Source organism: Spermophilus citellus (assembly GCF_964194105.1).
Source record: "Spermophilus citellus genome assembly, chromosome: 4".
Classification (NCBI taxonomy): domain Eukaryota; kingdom Metazoa; phylum Chordata; class Mammalia; order Rodentia; family Sciuridae; genus Spermophilus; species Spermophilus citellus.
Window position 1 is genome coordinate 24,517,119 of NC_138185.1, and position 12,530 is coordinate 24,529,648.

At 50.2% G+C, this 12,530-nt stretch overlaps 1 protein-coding gene across 9 annotated transcripts in view; it reads right to left on the bottom strand.

Annotated features, from left to right (window-relative positions):
- Positions 1–47: 47 nt before the first annotated feature.
- CBFA2T2 (CBFA2/RUNX1 partner transcriptional co-repressor 2) overlaps positions 48–12,530 on the bottom strand; it is a 143,780-nt gene continuing 131,297 nt past the window's right edge. For 8 of the 9 annotated variants that reach the window (XM_081292460.1, XM_081292457.1, XM_081292458.1 and 5 more), the window contains one exon: positions 7,977–9,845. In XM_081292460.1, the coding sequence (XP_081148586.1) occupies positions 9,546–9,845 (300 nt within the window). In that variant the 3' untranslated portion in view covers positions 7,977–9,545. Of the gene's footprint in view, positions 277–1,921; positions 2,008–7,976; positions 9,846–12,530 lie in introns of those variants that run through there. The other variant, XM_081292459.1, reaches the window with a different exon arrangement.

Consider the following 12,530-nt stretch of genomic DNA (forward strand, 5'->3'; position numbering starts at 1 on the left):
CTGGGAGTGCAGCTCAGTGTAAAGTGCTTGCCCGGCATGCCTGAGGCCCTGGATTGGATTCCCAGCCCCAGGGAAAATAAATTTTAAAAAGAACTGGGGATGTAGCTAAGAGGTGGAGTCCCTCTGGGTTCAGTCCCCAGTGCTAAAAAAGCAAATACCCTCAGCTGATTCCTGTCTGGAGTGTCGCACCTTCAGAGTGGATGCTTCACCAGAGCTGGTACAGGTTTTCTTGGTCCAGGCCCCTGTGTCCTCTGGGCCCTGGCTTTGGGGCCCTGCCTGGGAAAAGGAGTGACATGGTCCAAAATCCGATGAGAGTTGTAGCTTTACCCCACAGAGACCTTCCCAGGTCTCAGACTTGGCCGGATTCCTGGGGAAGACCTGGCCTGACAAGATTCCTCTGCCAGGCTTGCCACCACCACTGTCACCTGACACAGCAGATCCAGGAGGATAACGGCCAAGTCACAGAAGGACCAGTCACAGAGGGACCCCCTTGGTGGAAGGGACTGGGTAGCAGGGATTGGTGGCACACACTCCCTATAAAGGGGGAGGCGTGTGGCACCCCTAGAGCATAGGATGGCATCTGACCTGGTCTGGGGTCTTTGGGTCAAGAGTTTTCTAGGCAGAACAAGAGGCTCGCCTGGGCTTTGAGGGGGAGGGGCGGGGACCCCTGAGCTGAGGGAAGTCCAGCAGCAGGCTGAGGCCAGGGACAGGGGAGTGAGCCGGGTGCAGCTGGGGAGGCAGGGCCCCAAAGGTGCTTCATCCTGAGGAGACCATGGGAGGTGTTGAGCCAGGGTTGGTAGCTGGGAGACTGGCATTTTACCAGTTCCTGAAAGCTGGTGGTGTCAGGTCAGATGGTACCGACTCCCGGGACTGCACCCCACCCCAGCAGCCTTCCCTATAGTTCCTTCCTAATGGCTCCTGAGGGTCAGTCTCTCTACCAGCCTGGCTGCTCAGGCCCAAGACCCAGTGTAGGGTTCCTGGTGTTTCCTTGGCCAGTGCCAGGCTACCCCCGACCCTGCCTGGCTCCCAGTGGCTCCTAGAACATGTCGCCAGCATCTGTGCCACACACGGCACCGGGTTGGCTCGGGAGGTTTGCTCCTCTCCAATTTCAATGTCTCCTTGTTAGAGAAGCCAGTCCAGGGGGAAATCATCCTGCCCTTGGTCCTGTGTTGTAATTTCACAAATAGTAGTGAAAACAAACCCTTTAAACTAGAAAAATCTGTCACTGCCAACTGTGAACAACTTGTAGCAGTGCCTTCTTGGAGTCCCAAGCACCTTATCAGGTTTTTGAGTTCATAATTTTTTTTTTTTTTTGTGGTGCTGGGGATTGAACCCAGGGCCTTGTGCATGGGAGGCAAGCCCTCTACCAACTGAGCTGTATCCCCAGCCCCATTTCTCTTGGCATCCAGGATTGAACCCAGGGGTGCTTAACCACTGGGCAACACCCCCAGCCCTATTTTGTATTTCATTTAGAGACAGTATCTCACTGAGTTGCTTAGCACGTTGCTTTTGCTGAGGCTGGCCTTGAACTTGTGATCCTCCTGCCTTAGCCTCCCGAGCCATTGGGATTACAGGCGTGCACCATGGCACCCGGCACAATTTTCTCTAAGACAATGCAGTCCTCCCTGCCTTACTGAAAGCCTGGAGCTGTTGGAGGACACTGTAGGGCTGCTGAAGGCGTCTTGGCCCTTGGGGTGGGGCGGGGCAAGAAGCTGTTGTGCAGGAGGACCCTCAGTATAAGGATGTGAGGGAGCGAGCCCAGGCCCCGGAAGTTGTGATGCTGTGTGGCAGGTAAGGGGAGCCAGACAGGCGCTATGGGGTGCGGGCAGTCGACACAGGAGGCTGGAGTCACAGCCACAGAAAAACTTCTGAGCTGGGGTCAGGGCAGTGGGGACACAGAGTGGGTCCCTCTGATGCCCACCTTCTCGCTGTCCCCACTGTAACACACACACAACCTGCAGCAGCAGCATCACTGAGTAGGCTTCCGGCTCCACTTTGAGCCATTCCCTGTAAAGAAGCAGAGGAAGGGGGCTCTCAGAATGTCGTCATGGTGACCATGTTCTTCTGGCCCAGACCCTTCCATGGCTTCCACTTTCTTCAGCATGAAGATCAACTGTGGTTTTGTCCTGGCATTCAAGGCCAGTGAGCCCCCCTTCCGATCTGTGTAGCCACCTCTGCCTAAATCACTCAGCCCGACTGGGCCGTCCACAGCCTTGGTCACTCCCTGCTTAGGCCCCTGTCTCATTTATGTCCACCACCCACACCTCCCCAGCCTTCCACCTGTAGGTCAGAGCCAGATTCTTTTCTCAACCCATGTGCTTATGCCATTGCTCTTAGTTCCTTTTGACAGTTGCTGGGGACCTGCTTTGTGGCAGGTGCTGGGGATAATGAGATGTCCTATACTAGTGTCAACACCCAGGTCGAGGGCTGGTGGAGTCCCACAGACCCGAGCACTCCAGGCACTTCACCTGCTCCCTGCACCTCCTCCCCACTTCCTTCAGGCCTGTACCAGACTCACCTGCACACGTGCAAACCTGCAGCAAGCCAGGGGAGGGGGAGAGCGTTGGTCTAGGTGTGGCTATTGCCCTATAGTTCTGAGAGAGGCAGAGGGCGGATACCTGCTCACTGAGTTCCCAGCCTTTGTTGGGGCAAAAGGAAAGGATAAGAAGGAACAAGGAGGTGGGGCTGGGTGTGGTGGCACTTGCTGGTAATCCCAGAGGCTTGGAGGCTGAGGCAGGAGGATAGTGAGTTCAAAGCCAGCCTCAGCAACAGCGAGGCGCTAAGCAACCCAGTGAGACCCTGTCTCTAAACAAAATACAAAATAGGATTGGGAGTGTGGCTCAGTGGTCAAGTACCCCTGGGATCAATCCCTGGTGTCCCCCTCCCCCCCAAAAGGAGGAGGTGGGTCCCCAGGAAGTCATATTCAAAACAAATATTACTTGATCAAGATAGGTAGGCTCCACACAGGGTGCTGGAGGCAAAGATGAATCTTCAAGGAAACACAGATTGGAAGAGAATCAAGCCATGAGGGCAACCATGTTTACTGTGGCTTTCTGGGCACAGGGCTCTGTGCCAGCAGCAATACCCATTTCACCCTCAGGACCCCCCAGTGGCAGAAGCATTAATAGTATCCCCCAGCGGCAGAAGACAGAAGCTCAGGGAATAAGTGCCTTGCTCTGGTCACATAGCAGGGATCCTCTCCCTGACACCAACAGCTACTTGGCATTGGATGTGAAAAGAGCTGAGAGGCAGGGACAACTATGACAGGAGAGAGTGTAGTCCCTGGGCCTGTGGAGTTGCTGATGGGGATGGCAAGGAGGAGCCCAGCACAAGGTCGAGGGCAGACTGACCCTCAGGGAGGCTGGATCCTGACAGGTTCTGGAACTCCCTAGGAGTGCCCAGAGAGCTGCAGCGGAACTCAAGGGCAGGAAGGGAGCCTCATAAAAAGCTGGTACAGAGAGAGCGCGCGAGAGAGTGAGGGCGGGGGAGGGAGGGAGAGAGAAGGGGGAAAGAAAAGACTGGTGCGCAGGGAAAGGCCTAAGTAACAGGTTACCCAGTAGCAATCTGGCTAGTGAATGGAGGCGGCAGAGGTAGCAGGCCCAGCTCTGTCCACCAGAGGGCGGCCGGCACCCAGCAATGAAGCCAGCGAGGCATGGAGGGTGAGGACAGATAGAGCTAATTCACCACCTTGTAAGACCAGCAGCAAGAAATAAGCACAGAAGGCCAAGGGGAGTCGAGATCGCTGTGTTTGCTCATCCTGAGATGATTATCAACTATTTCCTTCAATACTGAGAAAACCAAGCCACGTGACTTCCTGTCTCCATCCCCTCCCAACTTCCCTTGCAACTCTATTTTCCATCTCTCTGACTTGCTGTGACAAGGAGTCATATGGTAATGTGCCAGTAATCTCCAAATTCACCTAACTTGCTCTTTAATGATACGCTATTTCAGTGACTGTCATTTCCACTATCTATCTTCAGATCTGCCTGACCACCTGCCTCGGCTCTTATTTTTCACTCATTTTTTCCATCCCCCCTTTAGAGGTTTCCTATCACACTTTACAGCCTCCCTCTGCCAAGTCCAACAGCCCAAGTCCTGGCATCCAAATCAATCACTTATTGTTCCTGTTGACACTTGCTCATGGTGGTGGCTCACTTCCTTAGATGAGTATTTCATTTGCTCAGTAATTTTTCCAGTCAGCCTGCGACACGTTGACATGTACTATCTGGGACTCCTGAAGGAAGACCCTTTTCTCCCAAACATTTACATTTTCATGACAGACACCAGGAGATTCCAGCATAGAATCATCTGAATTTCTCAGCCCTGGAGTTATTAGACCTCTGGAGTAAACCTGAACTGGCTAGGTGACAGCAGACCTAAGATTACAATCTCTGTTGAGGTTCTTTTACTTTCTCTCAAGAGGGGATGGAGATGTCTCGAGGTCAGTTCCCATTGTAACTAGGCAGATTCTCCAAGGCTTTTTCACAGGGTCAAAGCCCCTGAGTGACCTGGCTTCCAGGAGTGGGATGAGTCCCAGGCAGCTCATCTCTCAAGCTCTGAGTTCTTGGAATATTTTCCTCCTAACAGCATACGTTTCCTCTTTTGTATTGAATCACCGCTGGGATAAACTCACTCTGAATTTTCTTCTGACCCTTGAGATTTCCTGTATAAAGGAAGTATCTTCATTAGTATTACTCTGCATTTAGGGTTCAACCCTCAGTACCAAAATAAATAAGTTATTAGGAAAGAAAAATGTCTCTAGTGCTTTACCTTATTTTTCAAATTTCCTGTGGCTGAATTTCCCTTACCAGAAGATCATATAATGGTGAAGAGAAGCAAGAACAAAGACCTGGGAGTGTGTTGTGTGTGCCCAACTGCAGGCCCTGCAGGGCTCCAGTGCTGGAACCATCTCTGTAGCAGCTCAGCCTCAGCAACTGGGCAGGAGCACCTCTCCCTCCGCCCTCCAATTTGGGAACTAGGGGGAGGGGGCACAGAGCCCATGTCAGGCCACTCACAGTGTACACCTTCCCTCCCAGGCCCAGTTCAGTTTGAGTCAGAAAAGGAATATAGCCTTTTTATTGACTACTTTAAGTAGAACAAACTAAATACATATTTAACAGTTTTGGTTCATTTATACAGTACATTAAATAAGTTATGCACAGAGTTAAGTAACAAAAGTTCCTATCAGAGTAAAATGACAAAGCACAGAAAAATCAGACTAACGCATTCTGCGGGTGGTTTCACATTCATGTCCCCCTTTGAAAATTGCGCTCTGCGGCTTAGTTTTCTATTTATTTACATTATCAGCTTTCTCTTATGGATGGAGCCTTTGTAGCCTTATCAGGAACTTGGAAAGCCATGTCAGTGGGCTGAAGGAAGGCCTCTTAGCCAAACAGCCCTTTCAACCATTCACCGAATGCTTATTGCTGCTTCTCTCTGCTGACTCCAAGGCAGGGACGGGGCTGTCCCTGACAGACACCAGCCACACATGCCCTATTTGGTTTAAGCATCAATGAGAGTATACACTGGCAGCTGGAGGCCTGACCAGATAGGGGGTGCATGGGAAGCGCCATTTTCTGTGGCTTGGAGGGGGCCTGCCCTCAGGCTTCCCAACCTCCTGGCTCATGATGGGAAAGGTCACCTGCTCCATCATCTTTGGAAATGAGCATGTCAATGCACCGGAGCAAAGAGGCCGGTAGTCAGCATTTTGGTTTCACAAGAACTATCCTCAAGTGGGAAGGGGCCTGCCGAACAGCCGGCCCTGTCGCCCAGTTGGGCCCAGGCAGGGCTCTTCTCTGACAGCTGGCCATCTGGCCTGTGCTGGGACAGTCGAGGTCCTTCTGGCTTTTCTCACATTTGGTTTAAACATGCCGCCACCCAAGTAAAAACCATCCAAAAAACTGACTTGGAATCCACAGCCTTTGAACCTTGGTTCTAGTTCAGTTACGAAGAAAGTCCCCAAGATGTATCCTACTAGTAATGCTTTATTCCATCCGCGGCCCTCTACAGTTTCCAGAACAAATGGCCATCTGGTGGTCCTTTATGCTCTCTCTGGACAACTCACTACCATACATTCCTATTATACTGTTGAATCTTCAAACACAATTGCTGAGATATCTTCCAGAATGACCCGGACCGATGTCTACAGCCTTGTGAGCAGTGACAGTTGGGGATCACTTCAACTTTGGGACAGGGTTGTACAAAGAAAGCAACATGTAGATGTTTCTGTCTGGAAGCTAAAGACGCACAGGTTGACACCAAGAAATGAAGAACTCCAGGGGAACTGATGGGCAGATAGCAAAGGGTCCACACTGCAGAGGGGAACAGTCAGTGCCAAGGATAGACCTGAGGTTCCCAGATGTAGATATCCTGGCAGACACGACTCGGGCGCCCAAAGAATGATCCATCCACCCAACCAGAGCAGATGTGCTGAAATTTCAGCCCTGGAGCTGGGGATGTCCCCACCTCACAGGGAGGACTGCCTATTTCTGGGCTTGAGTCATCTTCACGGTTGCATGGAGTCAGGACAGTGCAGGTGAAAGGGGACACAGAGAACAACTGAAGATAGAAACCCTGCCCTCAACTATCCATTGGGACACTTAAAAAGTCGGTTCCAAGCCAGGTATGGTGATGCACATCTGTAATCCCAGTGACATGGGAGACTGAAGCAAGTTCAAGGCCAGACTTAACAACTTGGTGAGGCCCTAAGCAAGTTAGGGAGACCCTATCTCAAAGTAAAAACTAAAAAGGGTTGGGGATGTGGTCAGTGATAAAGCATCCCTGGGTTCAATCTCAGGATCGCCCCCCAACAAAAAAGAGTTGGCTCCTACTTCGGCCACATTTGGTGTTCTCTGGTTCCTGCAATCATTCTTTTGGCAAAGAACTCATCAGTGTCCCTCAACAAGTGATGCTGAGCACTGGCCTTATGCTCTTTGCTTCTGGTTTCCATGATAAAATCAAAGAGCCTCTGACTGCCTTGCCCTGCCCCCTTTTGTACCATCATCCCAGCCTCTTAGCCTTTTTTATTCCCTTAAATTTTTAGAGTAGAGGCCAGACCTCTGAGAAACCTCATTATACAGATACTACTTCTTTTAAATCCTAATGGAGATGAGAAAGGTGGGGGGGTGCTTTATGCTCAACCCCAACCTGGGACCTGGACTCACATCTGTCCCCCCAGCCACCTACCTCACCTTAGGTTCTGCTCTTCCCCTCAATTAGGGAGTTGGATTAGAGAACAGAACCAGAGAATCCTTAAGTTTGAACAGTTAGTCCTGTACTGATGCCCTAGTGACTTGTGACACTGACCAGAACGAACATAGGGAATGGTCTGAGAACTGTGGTGCACAATTCTGCTCAGGTCTGCGGACAGGCTGCCGGTGTCACATGAGCAAAGCAGTCTGGAACAGCATTACAAAGACTTGGAAACAGGAATCGTCATTGAAACCAGAGCCCACAGAAGTAGGCCAGGCTCTATACCCCAAATCGACCTCAAGCCCTATAAGTATCATATTGGTTTTGGCTCTTTATTCCAGCCAATAAAAAACCTGAGCTACCCTGGCTAGTCTTGTTGCCAGTGAAGATTTTAAAAAGCTGTTTAGGTGTTCATCTAACTTATTTAAGGAAAATAACCCAAGGACAGATCCAGTATATAATGTGAGATGCCCTCCTTCCACAACTGAGTTAGAGGCTCAAAGACCTTTTCAGAAGACACCCCTTTCTTATGGAAATATGGGTGCCCAATCTGAGGATTGACACCAGGCCTAGTAAAGCCAGGCTGCCCCAGATGCTAGGGCTCCAGGAGGTAAAGGTGGTGGGGACACAGCCATACCCGCTGACGGAAAACAGGGGTTCTTATGTGGTCAAGGAGCATGATGTTCTGTTCTTTTTCTGAGTCTACCTTGCTTTACACGATGGAAATCTAGGGATTTTAAAGGTGTCTTGTATTGAGTGTCTAAGACTGGAAAGAAATCCTTGGTTAAGGTGAATCAGGTGGGTTCTAAAGGAAGATGCCCCTCTATGCAAGAACACCACTGTGTTCATCCCTCTCCTGCACTCTGTCTGTGTGAAGGTGGTGATCTAACCCTGGCCCTCAAGCCAGCAGGAGCAGGGCTAACCACGTCACTCCAACTGATTCCACGGGACAGGACACTAGGGGCTCAGAGGTGCCAAGCAGGAGGGGCAGGCAAGGTCCTTGGGCTCTCGACAAAACCCAAATGGCAGGAGAGAACCTGTGAGGCAGTGGCCACCACTGTGAAAGGGATACAGGTAATGTCAATTTGGAGTGCCAGGAAGCAGGAAAACTCCTGGAGACAGGAGGAAGAACGGGTCAGGCTTACTTTCCTAGATGAGTCCCACACTCCAAGAACCTTGCCGAGATCACACCGAAGGTACTGAATAGCTAAGGGAAGGTAAACTGAGACTGTGCCTGCTAATGACTCCATGGAGCAGGTCTGAAGGATTCCTTCAGGTCCAGGAGGGCTGCTCAGAGAAGACCAGGCCTTGGTGGGTGGGGCAAGTCCTACAAACACACCACAGCACATCCAGGGGGACAACTGTGGCCTAAAGGTGCCAAACAGAGCCCGCGGGCAGAAGATGTCCACAGCAGTCTGGATGTGTGTGGTCTGAGACAGAAAAGGACATAGAATGAGACAACTGTGCAAACAGCCAGGTGAGGGCAGAAGGCTCTGCATTTCCAAGGATGATCAACTCAGTGATTTGATGACAGGAGGTGGTCAACATGCTCAGAGAGAAAAGACTAACATGATGGAGTTTCATTCTCTCTTGGACAAATCCATGCACTGGAAAATATTTTCTGCCAAGCAAAATCAAGAAAGAGGGAGAAAAATGGGTTCCAAAGTAAAGTAGCCAGCCAGGTTGGAAAATCTTGTCCAAAATGATCTGTGTTGCTTAGGGAAGATTTATTTATTTTTTTATTATCATGGGTGCTCATATTAAAGTGGTGACTTCTTTCCTGTCATTTCTGAGCATCTTAAGTCTGAAAGCAGGGTTGAGGAGGGAGTCTCAAGTGATGCTTTTGGTATATCCAAGTGCCCATGAAGCCAATCAGTGTCGCCTTCTGAGGATGGAAAAGGGCTCAAGGAGCTACTCAGTGGGAGGAGGGAATCTTTCTCCTCCTCAGACTGCTGCCAGGCTCAAGGCCTCTGCCATCTGAGGACCATGGACAGAATGGGAGATAGTGCATGGCAAGCTGCTGCCAGCCTGGCTGTCACATTCATCAGTCTGCTGACTCACGAGCTGGGGAAGTTGTGGCCTCCAAGGAGCCAAGCCAGCTTCAGCAGGGAAGGAACACACCATGAAAGCCCCCAGAAGAGGCAGCTCAGATGGGTTGCCTGTGTGCAGAGAATGGCACTCGTTCTACCAGGACACAGATGCAAGTCCAAGACAGACCACGGAGTGCTGCTTGGATGTTTCCTGCTGCACTTAATTTCTTGCTGATGACCCAAGCTACTTATTCCAACAGCCAGGCCCTTTGGTGCAAAGGTTCTGTCATTCAGAGTGGTCATCAGAGAAGCGGAACTTGGGTTTTAGAGTCCATTGGTATCAATGGCTGTCACAGAGGCAGGAGTTGAGGAACGTGAGGTGGCTGCTGAGGTCTTGTCCAGGGCTGGGCTGGGCACACTGCAGTCAGCAGACCTGACCGAGGAGCCCCTCCCTCCAGGAAGCAGTGGCCGGCCCTGGCTGTGGGGACTCTGGCCATGCAGGCTCTGGCCACAGAGGCGGTGGTGCCGCTCCCAGTCCTTGTGCTGGCAGAAAGAGCCGCAGTACCGTGCGATATTGCAGCCACTGCACGTCTCACTGGCTTTGCGGCCACAGTTCCAGCAGTTCTGCAAGACACAGGTATCATCAGTTAGTGGTTGCTGGGATCTTGGGGGATGGACTTGTCATGTCACTTTCTCCTGCATGACAGAGCAAGGGCTGTGGAGCTACACACTGTGGTTCAGTCCTGCCTCTGCTGCTATCTGCATAACCATAGGACATATGCACCCCCTTTCGGAGCATCCTTCATCTGTAGAGCAAACAAACTTCCTTCTCATGGGGCCATGGGAAGAGTGAGGGCCTATGTGAAGACACTTTGATCAGTACAAGCTCTAGAGGGTGGTTCTCATCTTCTGCTTAAGGCACAGATTCTCTCTCTCTTTTCTCCCCTTCTTCTTTTTGGTGGTACAGGAGATTTAACCTGGAAGTTTTTTTTATTTGTTTATTTTTTGTGCTGCTGGGGATCGAACCCAGGGCCTGTGCATGTGAGGCAAGCACTCTACCAACTGAGCTATATCCCTATATCCCCAGCCTGGAGGTTGTTTTTAACCACTCAGCTACATCCCCAGCCTTTTTTATTTTGTGACAGGGTCTTGCTAAGGCTAGACCTGAACCTGCAATCCTGCCTCAGCCTCCCAAGCCACCAGGATTACAGGCATGTACCATCATGCCCAGCAATACTGTTTTTTGTTTTTTTTTTTAAACCAAAGACTAGTGCATAGGCCAAACCGATCTTAAAAAGTCACCTGGGAGGTGGCTGTGATACTTCCAATTTTATTCTCTGCCTGTCTTCCCTTCACTGCTGTGTCTCTTTACAGACTGGGCTAGGATCATGGGAAAGTTAAAAGCCCAGTCTCGGGGCCACTAGGCACTCAGGGCTCTGGAAGTCTAACTTAGGGCATCTTCTTATTACTTCCTGTACTTTCTCAGAGGGGGCAGGTGTGACCAGGGTTCAGTAGAACCCCTGGGGAGAGTGTACCAGTATTAATTTTATTACTGAGGATATGAGCCAAGTGAGGCTTGGGGAGGGCTGAAGCAGTGCCATGAAGCAGCAATAGAATCAGTCCCTGCACAGACAACCTAATGTCTCCCCACTCAGCTCAGAGGGAGAAATGCATGGGAATAAACCTGGCCACAATGCAGGCCCCAGTGCTGTGGCCTTTCTTTCCTGTAGGCTCCCTAAGATTCACCAGTGACACGCCAATGTTCTGCAGGACCTACTGCTAAGAGAAAAGCTTTACAGCAATGACCAGGTGAAGCTATCAGCCAGCGTTCCTGCCCACGAAACCAAGACTGGGAGAAGCCAATCTCCAGGCTGGCTGTGAAACTACTTAGGCAATAATCATCCCTACCGCCAATGAAATCAGGATGTCTGACCCGAGTACAAAACAGGCAACAGGGCAAAAATGGATGCTGGGGTCTCCTTGACCACCTTGTATGTTGTATAAATGGGAAAACCGAGGGCCAGACTACAAATGATCAAGGGGCTATGCAAAGTCTGGAACCTGGACCTCCTGATACTCCATGTATGAATCTGGTTTCAAAGCACGTTAGAAAAGACTGCCGATGCCCTGCTAACACAGGCTTCCCAGGAAACACACTGTAGGGAATGTCAAAACTTGCCAACACCAACACCAGAGGACCAAAATAGGGAACAGATGTAATTCTTAGGTTACATTTACAGACCCTCATGCAAACTGTGTTCCAGACAATTTCCTACTATGGAGTCCAACAGGCTGACTCCCAAAAATCCTTTGGCTGAATGTTGTCACTTGTGGGGAAGAACCCAGCTGCTGCCTCACAAGCTGCCACCAGCAGGATGGGCAAGCCTCTTCTTCCTCGGTCCACAAGGACATCTCAGAACTGGATCAGAGTATTAAACCTCTGGTACTTTCATCTTGGCTGCCATTATTTTTGAAAAAGCTTTTGAAATACAGAAAGTTTATGAAAGACAGAAAAACAAAGAACACAGCCTCCCCCAGAGGCATGCTCACAGACGTGCAGAACAAGAGTGTCAGAACAGCCATGGGTGACAAGGACAGCTTCCCGTTCTCTTTCCCTTGCTGGGCTTGTCCCTGAATTGACTAAGAGGGGTTTATTTTTTTCCAAGATATGAGACAAACTCAGGTGTGGTGCTGCATGACAACTCAGCAGACTGAGGCAGGAAGACAGCTTGAGCCCAAGAGTTTGAGCCAGGCTGGGCTCAAGACCCTAATGAAACAACAACAAAAAGAGCCAGGCGAGGTAGACAGGGCAGTGATCCCAACAACCTGGGAGGCTGAGGCAGCAGGATAGAAAGTTTGAAGCCAGCCTCACAACTTAGCGAGACCTTGTCTCAAAATAAAAACATAAAGGGTTGGGGATGTAGTTCAGTGGTAAAACACCCTTGGGTTCAACCTCCAGTGTAAAAACAACAACAACAACAACAACAAAAACAAAACAAACACACACACAAAACCCCCAAAACAACAACAAAAAAACCCCCAAATCTTATTGTAGTCACCCTTCAAATCAGCATTCAGCTATAGCTTTGAGGCAAGAAGCTGATTCTTAAGGATACCCTGCAAGTGTGAAGAAAGCTGGGACTGGAGCTCAGGGCTCTAACCTCTAGGACTTAGCCAAATTATGCTCTGTGGTTAATGGGGCAAGGTTATAAACCTTCCAAGTTACTGGTCATGGAAATCATAAATATGATTCCAGAATTTCCATTGTCAAATGGGGGCTATCACTTACGTCAGCATTACTCCAAGTGT